The sequence below is a fragment of the Montipora capricornis genome, chromosome 12 (assembly GCF_036669925.1).
Source record: "Montipora capricornis isolate CH-2021 chromosome 12, ASM3666992v2, whole genome shotgun sequence".
Taxonomy (NCBI): Eukaryota; Metazoa; Cnidaria; class Anthozoa; order Scleractinia; family Acroporidae; genus Montipora; species Montipora capricornis.
The window spans coordinates 11,998,257-12,008,256 of record NC_090894.1 but is presented as its reverse complement, the minus strand read 5'-3'; the positions used below and the strand labels follow the sequence as shown (position 1 = coordinate 12,008,256).

Genomic DNA, 10,000 nt, shown 5'->3' with positions numbered 1-10,000 from the left:
GGAAACTGGCGCTGTCACGCAACGTATCAACAAATCGCAGTTTGTACAGGGGATCACTTAGCTGGAATCGGACTTTGACATTATGATATATCTGTCTTTAAAACCTTCGTTGCCGATCAGTTTAGCAATATGCCGGGGCAGGAGCCCATCACCCTCCTGGCCGGGGTTGAAAGTCAGGTAGTGAAATCATATATTTTAGGTATATATATTTAAGTGACGGCGTCGAACGTACTCTCATAATCTTTGATTACTACTAGTTTTATCAACATTTGTTTTGTAGAAAGCAGGCTAACAAAATCTGTACCTTGCTTCGTTCGCATCTTTGAGCATTTCGATGCTATGTTTCTGACACGGCAAGTCGTACATTTTGAAGTCACCCATCAAGATACTAACCCCGCTCGATAACGCTTGACTTAGGTACGAAGCTGTCTTGGAAAGGTCTCAAAATCTTCAGACACGCTTAAACTTGAGGTGCAAAGAAGGGAACTTGAAAATGAGTAACATGTCACCGTCGAAACCAATGTATCTCGATTCCCTTTTACTTTCTTCAATCTTTCTGGGTTTAGTATTTTACAAGTAACCACATGTATTCTCAGGGCCCGGCTATTTACCTAAGACATCTACCATGACACTCCCGTGATTTATGACACCAAAACAATACCGTGTAAAATTAGAGCTGCATATTGCGCAAAGACAAACCTTGAATCTCCTGGAAAACAAAACGCATCTCAATAGGCCATTTCCGAGTTCATGTCTACCTCTTCTTGAAAGCGAGTTTAAGTGCTAAGTTTTTGTTGTGAAAATTAGTTTTCATTCATATGTAAAGTAGAACTAATTACCATCACAAAAACTTCGCACTTAGAACTCGGAAATGGCCTATTGACAATTATGGAATAAAGCGCTGTGTACGTTACTGCACTACCACATGTACGCATTGTGTGCCTATTTTTAAAAGTGCTGCCACATAGCATAATCATTTGTAGAGATCGCTTTCTTTTTTAAAGAAATCCAGGTTCTTCCGTACACATTATGAGCAATAATTCACTCGTTATCCACGGAGATCGCTTGTTACGAAGTATTTTTGATTTAAGAGGCGCTTGTTTGCCCATGCAGCTGACAAACAGGTTTTTCCATTCTTGCCACATATCATTTGGATCAGAGTGCGAACTAACATTCATGCATGGCATTTTCTCGAGATCATTTAAGAACTTATCTTTTTGAAAGTTTTTAAATTGCTGCAGTTCGATCGAGCGAGAGCCATTGCGGTCATAATGAGCCTCCGTGTCAAAAAAACAAGGGAATGATCACTAATCCAAAGGTCAATTTTGAATGAAGCCTTCATAATAGACTTAGGTGAATGGTTTTGTTTTGGCTGAAGTAAACAGTAATTTAATGTCGGTTACTCGTTTTGGCCGTGCATATTTAACAATTATTCCATGAGCCGGCGTTAGATACGAGATGGCAAATAGCCAACCGCCAACGAGGCGCCGAGTTGGCTTTTACCAATATCGTATCCAACCAGGGCGAATGGAGTAATTGTTTTATTAAATTCTCAACCTTCGGTTTTGCTAAATTCATTTAAGTTTAAGAAACCACCGGAAAGTGATGTGACTTCCGGGCGCCAAAAATTTTATGCTGAGCGACATTTGCCACATTCATTTCCATATAAGGTCAAACGCAGGTACAATGGCTGGTAACCGAGATCCAGTGAACCAATCAGAAAGCTAGAATTGCATTATCCGAAGTTGAGGATTTAATGACATTGTTTAACGATTGTTTTGTAGTATCCGGTAGTGGAATTATCCAAACCCCTCTGGTTTGTCGTTCTTGCACCCGCAAACAAAATTCCGCAAGAAATCGTGGATGAAAAAAGGAACGCCTTTAAAGTTATCACATTTTAAAAACGATATGATCCAGATATGTATCTGGATATGATAGGTCATAAATTTGCGGCTTCGCACGTGGTGAGTATGCCAAATACAACTTGTTTGCCGAGCGTTTTTCATTGTGACTCTGTTTGCAGCCACCTTTGAGGATTCTAAACAGCCTTTCCGCCAAAGAACAATCCTTTAAAGGGATACTCTACACCTCAAAACGACATTCTAAAAAAAGATACCTGAGAGGCATTCTCTCCTTCTGTTTTAACCTAAATGACTTAAGTACTCTTTATAAAGAACTGTAAAGAATTTTGTTGATTGCATCGAATGTATGTTTCTTTTTTTGAAGTTTGTGTGACACGACTGAAGTTACATTACAAAACAAAGAGGCGTTGATAATAGCTGTTTTGGATGTAAATTGATCTGAAGATCAAGTCTCTATTGTCACGTCAAAGAGACCATTGGTCTTACGTTACATATCGTATTTACCTCATTTAATATTGGGTTGTTTGTGATAGCTGGTTAGAAACCAGGATTTAAAAGTAGAATGTAATCATTCTGTTTAGTTTGAGAAATAATTTTCTTGATTACCAAAAGAACTAAGTCTTCATTTGTCAAGATTTGCGAAGATTTCAAGTGACCTCACTAATCATGAAGAAGAATGCAACCTCTTCGACGCAAATGCTGATTAAAGACGGGGATTTGGAGAACCGCGAGAAAAATGCGAAAGAAAATTCATCACTCGTGGGTTTAAATATGCCTGGTTTCACGGAAGAAAATGGGGTACAATTCGGCGGAGAATTCGCATCTGGCCCGACTTCAGGCAAGACACTCGAAAACGGAAACTATCTTCAAGGGAGCTTTGGTGTTGAAGCAGATCAGAAAGTCATCCCTCGGTCAGAACCGAGAATTTCGTGTGCATCGACAATAACACCAAACACTCTATTTCCAGGATTTCAAATTCCCACCGAAACAGTTATTCCTACGGAGGAAACCTTTGCCGGAGTTGGGAAAAAGAAGCGAGGTATCACGGCACAAGAAGCAATCCCAGTTCTTCCCCGTTCCGCAGCGATTGGTTGCCTTATTTTAAACATTATATTTCCCGGTTTAGGTAGGTCTGGCTTAGCTTCACTTACTCTTTTTAGTTTACTGATGTCCAATAAAGTGGACAGTAGCCTCCTTGATTTAACATGTAGAAACGTTCCCAAATTAACAAGAATTTTATCTTGCGTTGCGCGTTTTTGTAGAAAAGAAATTTGGGACTTATCTCGTCGAGATAACTTTACAAGGACATCAGAGTGTTCTTTAATGTATGAGACTGCTGTATTGCACAATCACAAGATCACAACTTTATTATACGGGCAAAAATTGTAAATTGAGAAACATAAGTGTTTCCACTTTCGTTTCGTGATTAAAGAACGAGCCTACGAATTTGGCAATAATCCAAAAATACTTAAATTGTTTGTTACGACATGTAGTTCTTTTTTTGTTCACTTTTCCGTCTGCGTTGGTGCGAAGTTCAACATGAAGAATCTTTGGTGAAAAATTATTCCCAGTTCTCAATACCGTGTCAGTAATTCTTCTTGTCTTAACGGCCAAAGTGTATGTCAAATTTGTTTCATCAATGCCTAATTTGTGTTTGGTGGGCCGGTGATAGATACACTACCTAAGCTTATAGTGTCAATAGTTACCTGTGCATACACTATTTTTTGAGGAATTAATGTGGAACATGCAGCTTTCGAGTCGCAAATGAAGCAGAAGTGATAATTTCCTTGTTCAAGTGCAATATATTATCTACCAAATTGACTCAAATTCACTAATGACAGTCTTAAGAAATGTTAAGGACAAAAATATCACAATGGATAAAATGGCTTCATTGTTTCTGTTGTTTGGATTTGACTTAATTGCGTGGTCACCTTAAAGCAGCTTTTGTTCGAAACTGGTGAAGTTGGCTTATCATGCAAATGCAGGGTAAAAGTCAAATCCTGGCTTAAGCCGGTCGTATAAATTACGTTCGTTTTGCGATACAAAACTACCATTGTTTCGTTTCTTGTTTTTGTTGAAGACGGTGCTCTCGTGGACAGAAATCGAAAGTTTAATCCCTCCAAAACTCAATCGTCATTATCTAAGACAATTTGTTTTTCATGTCCAGATTCTCTATTTTTCGAATTCCCCAGAATACACTTTGTTTTGCCCCCTTTTGTTTTTAAATGTTATTGGGAATATGCAGTGTCCCCAACAGCATTTGAAACGATTATGACTAAAGAATGGAAATAAAGTGAGACACTTCGTGACACATATACAGGCAACTAACATTTGGTGACGTTTGGTGGCAATACCTGAACGTCCTCAGTGTCAACCTGCTTTGGCAGATAAACTCTGTTTAGGGGGATAATACCTGCTGAATCGTAAAGCACTGATCTCTGGTGATTAGGTCTAAGCGCCGACTCGAAATGGTTGGCTTTCATAAATTGTTCTGGTGACACCATATTTAAAACTTGGTAAAAGTTTTGTTAGATTGTTTGGTACTTTATAAACATAACACTTAAGTGTCCCACCTTATTTTAGTCACAACATTTGAAAACCATTGTTAATGCAAAATTTGGGGGCAAACAGAGTGTCTTATGGGAAATTCGAAAATAGAGAATAAGGAATATCATATCTTTGTATGTAAAATGGTGTTCAGTTGACAAGTTCGGTTCTCCTTTTGTATGAAAATTTATTAATGCTAAACTGCGTGTTAACACTTCCATGAGACTACGACTTCAAACATTTTAGTGATTTTCCAATCCGATAATTGTGCCAGTCTCATTAAGATCAATCGTCGTAACCGTGTCCGTCCAGCAGCATGTTCCTCGGGTATCGATCGTGATTCAAAACGATTTTAGCGCTTGGACGTCATCTTGGGCTGACTGGCTGGTACACGTGGCAGATAACAGCTAAAATACTTATAGTGTGATAGTGTGATACTTTCATTACTCAACAAATACCAGAAAAGGATACAAAACGATTCTCCCCAAAATATACAACCACTTTCAAATGCCTCATTCATGACAAAACAAGAATCCAACGCACCTCTCTAGCCCTTGATTACTGCTATTATATTTGAATATATATCTATCTGTCTTTTTCTCTAACGTTTTGTATCCTTTATTTGCAGGGACAGTCGTGTCTGGTGTGATCGCGTTTTTCCTGACTCGTCGTGAAGTGCCTCTCATGAATCGCACCTCCATTCTTTTTGTTAACTGTTTCGTTGGACTCGTGCAGTTGGCAACCGTTGTCTTTCTTTTTATTGGTTGGTTCTGGAGTATAGTCTGGGGCTGTGCATTTGTTGGGCTATCTGGTAAGATCTTATTTCCATACCTTCCGAGGACCTCTTCTCGCGGAAAACCTCAAGCTACCGAGCGACCGAAGCCCAAACAACGGCCGCGCGAGGTCTGGCAGCGCGATGCATTCCTTGCTTCCACATCTCCCACGGCCATAGTTTGCTGCCTGTCTTTCTCACTTTTAAAGCTAAAGACGGGCCATTTGTTGTCTTTTGTTTTTTCCTATATTGGGGATTGACGGCATAAGACTTCTAATACATTTCGCTAGCGACCCAGGAAGAACAGCAAGTAACATCCTCAGACAAGACACTGATTAACAACAAGTTAATGGGTCCGCGTATGTTGTTTGTGCTTATGTCTGAGTCGATAATGAAAACCGACCCTTAAGCATCTACAAGGAATGCAAACGTGTAGAAGGAATACACTGCTTAAAGTAGTCTATGTTAACAGATCCGCGCGTTTTCTGAGTCCACAGTGTTTTGTCACGCAATCTAGAGAAAACTGCCGAGGGAGGCCTCTGGCTCCAATAGGACAAGAGAAATTAACGATACTTTATTGCGCTGCATGTTGCTAGTGGTTAAGGAGGGGACCACGTTTTCATAAGGAACTGTACGGTCAACACGACCGTTTTTTCCCGGGTCCTCCGGTTTCCCCCCCTCCTCAAAAACCAAACTCTAAATTCCAATCCGATCGGATGCAGAAGCTCCCTGAAAACCACTTTCGGGTGAGTGGAGTTTCATTGGTAAATATCAAAGTTAACACCGGTGACGTATTCGAAAACGTCAGATAGAGTTAAAACTTTTCCGTCATCATTCCATGTTGATCAATTTATACATGCCTACAAACCAAACTATATATACAGTCACTGAATTGAGAGGAACGGTGTTGAAATTTAGAACAAACTGGTTTAAGTTTGCTACTGCTTTCTCTACAACTTATAATTTGGTCATTTCACTACGCATACTTGCAGAGAATGGGAAACAATGTACAAACCTTAGAACGCCTGTGCAAAAGAGCCTTCGTATAGCAGTCGTTTCAGCGCCGGAATTTCCGATGTTTTGGTCGCGCGAAAAATAGAGCGAGACAAACAAAGCCTGTTTAGGGAGTCTCGACCCATTCTGTTCAGGCCAAAGCGTCGAAACTCTTTCATGTTCCCCGCACGGAAACGCTTACTTCGCAGATTAATTTGTCCTTGAATGATATTGCTTGTTAGTGTTCTTGTTGAAGTCACCGGCGTAGATCTAAAGTAAAATCTGTAGGAAATTGGGCACCTATATCAGATTTACTTTTTTATGTCTTTCTTCTTACTGAATATGTATATCCGTTATGAATTTTGCAGAAACCTATGGCAAACAAGTTGAAAAAGTAGAAGAAGATGAGTTTATTGCATGACCTTTTGAAACAAGAATATGTGACTTAATATTCATGGCTGTGTTGTGTGATATAAGAAGAAACAAGTTGATGATAATGTCGATGACTGTCACCCTACCGTCGCACAAACTAATGGCAACAATTCATTGAAGGTGTTGTTTTGCTTTCGTTGTCAATCATACGAGCCAAGAATCGTCAAACTACGCTCTGTTAAAGAAAGCGCTGTTCCGCGGTTAAGAAAAGATGTGAGTGATCTATTACTATCAATGTGCCAATCAGAGCCTCATTTGCTGACGAACCAAAAAGCGTCGTTTTCGTCCCGTGGCAGGGGCGATGACATCGTCATTTCAGATCAAATGCGTTCCTTCGGTGACTCAGGGGAATTTTCGGTTGAGTGTTGAAACTAGCCCGATGGTAACTTCACGGTTTCATTGACTAAGCCGTTCGTTACCTAGAGACAGACAAAGACAACAAGAGGGAACGGAACTGGATCAGGAAAGATAGTAGATATTGTTCGAAAAAAAAAGGCTCTTTCGCGGCTAGCTGTGTGGTGGTGAAGTGCTTTGAAGAAGGGACTGGTTACCGAATATTTCCAGGTTCAAATCCTGTGTACAGACCTTTGAGTTGTCTTTTTAAACCTGTGTTAATTTTCCATGGCCCCCAAGCACTTTCCAGGGTTTTACGTTTATAGTATTAGGAGAATAGAATTGTCTTCTGCCCAGTCCCAGACTCCCTCCTCGTAGTCTCCCTGCCGATACTACCCTACACTAGCCTGCGTAGCTGTTGCTGACCAGCGGTTTTCGTTAAAACAATGGTTTGTTGGGGGTGCTCAGTCTCGCGGGCTCAGAAAACCTGGTTTTGGTCATTGTTATTTAAGGTTTTTCGCGTAGCTGACGTCATTGTTGACGCAACAGGCAAATTAACCAGCGGAGAATGAGGAGGGATATTTCACAGCGCCCCTCCACAGTCTCTGCGCGGCTTATGCCTCTCGCGCCAACAATAGGGAGTTTAAGCGTGCGACGTTTTTGAGCCGCGGACGGCAACCGGAAGTGAGCGGTTTTCCATTTTAACTTGTCTTGTCACTACCACCTTTATATTGCTATGTATCTCTCCTCCATTAGAGATGATTAGGTTGAAAATCTGGGAGACACTGCTGTACTGGCATGCGACATGTTCGTTTCCGGTTGCCGTCCGCGGCTCAAAAACGTCCCGTACTTAAGCTCCCTAATACCACCAGCTACGCAGCCTAACCCTACTCGAGAGAGGCTTCAAAGAAAGCTTCTTTCATTTTGCATTTCTGTACTGTTAATACATAAAAATTGAAAACAAGGCCATACTTGGTGATTTATTCTGCTTCTTACTTCAGCGAATAACATACTGAAAGCGCTAAAGGACTAGCAATTCGATGGATTTCTCAACAGCCAAAATTCTTTTTTCGGGCTCTGGTTTCGTTCCATCCTTTAACGCATGCGCGCGAGCAAGTGGCACTTAAGGGATCTGGGGTTCACAGTACGAAAAGAACCTTCTATACTCGTGTGTAGCAGATTTTTATATCCGATTTTTGCTGTTGGGGGCTTTTTCTGTATGCTGTTTTCAACAGCAAGAGATATGTAGCCTGCGAAGTCAGACGTATTTCCGGCGGTCGTTTCTCTCCCCCGAAAAATACGTCTACGTTCGAAGGCTAAAAGATATGGCGTTGGGAATTTGTTTCTCCTCTTAACAACTATCACGTAAGCTTGTAAAAAGCTGGAAGGTTTACCAGCTCTTTCAATTTGACTTGTCTCTTCTCAAGTTCGCTGTTATGTGGTCCATTCAGAAGACTACGCTTAGCCGACCACATTGCTGAAGGAAGGTCAGATCACAATACCGGGAACTCCGTGCCCTACTATTTTCGACTAGTGTGTGGGATCTTTAACGTCCCACATATTTTATAAACATCGAAGGGTTGTGAGACGAGGGCCTATGGTTTATAGTCCTTGTCCGAGAAGACTTGAAAGTCGAGCGATTTGCGGATGTAATTACAAAGGCAGCTCTAATTTCTCCTCAGTTATTTTAACACCCTGAGTGTTGGTCAGACCAAGGTTGTAACGCTGCGATCTTCCGCATGGCAGCCCAATGCTCAGAAAACCCTGCGCAAGAGAGCCAATATAATGAAAATCTCAATGAACTAGCTTGTTCGGTCCGTAACGGGAAAATGTTGGTCTCGTACCCTTTTTTGCAAGTTTATGGACCTCGCCTCATAAACTTGCAAAAAAGAAAAAAGGAACTCGACCAATATTTTCCCAAAACGGACCTAATGCTAGTTCAATAACATACATGTAGGGAATGGAACAGCATTTTCCGGTTGCCCGCTCGAAACCAATCGCACGGACGAGTATTGCCGTAAAACGTAGACGGCAATTGCCCACGAGGAGGAATGAACCAATGGGACGAGATTTTCCAGTTGTTCCAGAATTCCGGAACTTCAGGACCACTTCAAGAGGTATACCCAAATGTCCGAAATTTTTTCCGAATATTTCCGTTCCATACGATTCATTAATTAACCGGTATTTTCGACATTTAGCGCTAGACAGCGGAGTGTAAGTCCCAGTCTCCCGGCGTTTTTCGTTTTCATTGCCGCGGCTCATTTCCCTGCTTCACTAACCCAAAGCCTGGAAAAAGCTACGTTTGACTCGTTCACTCGTCCGTTGCTTACCATCTCCAAGAAAGATTTAATTTCACGAAATTGGGAAATGGTTTTTTTGGAGCCTCACCTGAAGAGCACTAAAAGTGGAAATATGGGCGTGACCTTCAGGAACCAAAATGGCGACTAGAGAGACAGAAGTAGCGGAAGATGACAAGAAAACATAGACTGGTATTGTTCCAAGCAAATTTAATTTATTTACTAAGAAAACTTTTAACCATTTATGAGGCAGAATTTATTCACACGTTTTTCACACTTCTTGGTCACGTTTCAAGAAAGAATCCCGTTGACCTCCTTGGAACTAAAAAAAAATTAGCAAGGCAAGGATTCCTAAATCACGGCATGCACATACACAATGTGTATACGTCTTCCGCTACAGGCCGGTGGAACATTATTTAACAATTAGACCCGTAGCCCGCAAGGGCTACGGGTCAATAGACCATGAGGCGCAGCCGAATGGGCAATTGACCCGTGGCCCTTGAGGGCGAAGGGTCTAATCGTTTTATATCACCCAACTAGTCGGACAGAAAAGGCAACAATAAAGTTAGCGAATGCAAGTTGAAGAAATATTTATTTGGCCGGAATAAAATGAAAGAAAGCTTCACGCTTTTCGATACTCGAGGACTATTACTAATAGTCATCTAGTAGCGTATCCAATCAAAATGCAGGATTTGCATAAGTCCACTAGTTGGGTGATACTAATAATGAACAGTACACAGACAGCCATTCCAGAAATTACAGAT

The 10,000-nt window shown here is 41.1% G+C and overlaps 2 protein-coding genes across 3 annotated transcripts in view; one reads left to right on the top strand and one right to left on the bottom strand.

The window, feature by feature from the left end:
• The first annotated feature begins 2,317 nt into the window (after positions 1-2,317).
• Positions 2,318-7,904, top strand: LOC138027686 (uncharacterized). Its single transcript, XM_068875258.1, has 3 exons — positions 2,318-2,988; positions 5,038-5,220; positions 6,543-7,904. The coding sequence occupies exons 1-3, from the start codon at positions 2,529-2,531 to the stop codon at positions 6,593-6,595; spliced, it is 696 nt and encodes a 231-aa protein (XP_068731359.1). The 5' UTR covers positions 2,318-2,528; the 3' UTR covers positions 6,596-7,904.
• Positions 7,905-9,431: 1,527 nt separating this feature from the next.
• LOC138026077 (adenylosuccinate synthetase isozyme 1 C-like) overlaps positions 9,432-10,000 on the bottom strand; it is a 21,787-nt gene continuing 21,218 nt past the window's right edge. Inside the window, exons 16-17 of one of the 2 annotated variants that reach the window (XR_011127222.1) lie at positions 9,943-10,000; positions 9,432-9,881 (exon numbers count right to left, since the gene is read on the bottom strand). The exon at positions 9,943-10,000 is cut by the window's right edge and continues 1,321 nt beyond it. The gene's annotated coding sequence lies outside the window, so the exon portion shown is untranslated. The other variant, XM_068873268.1, reaches the window with a different exon arrangement.

Bases quoted from the DNA above. Each gene is read 5' to 3' on its own strand.
- LOC138027686 (XM_068875258.1), top strand. From the start codon at position 2,529: ATGAAGAAGAATGCAACCTCTTCGACGCAAATGCTGATTAAAGACGGG. The intron at 2,989-5,037 runs GTAGGTCTGGCT...CTTTATTTGCAG, and splicing joins CATTATATTTCCCGGTTTAG to GGACAGTCGTGTCTGGTGTG. The intron at 5,221-6,542 runs GTAAGATCTTAT...TGAATTTTGCAG, and splicing joins TGCATTTGTTGGGCTATCTG to AAACCTATGGCAAACAAGTT.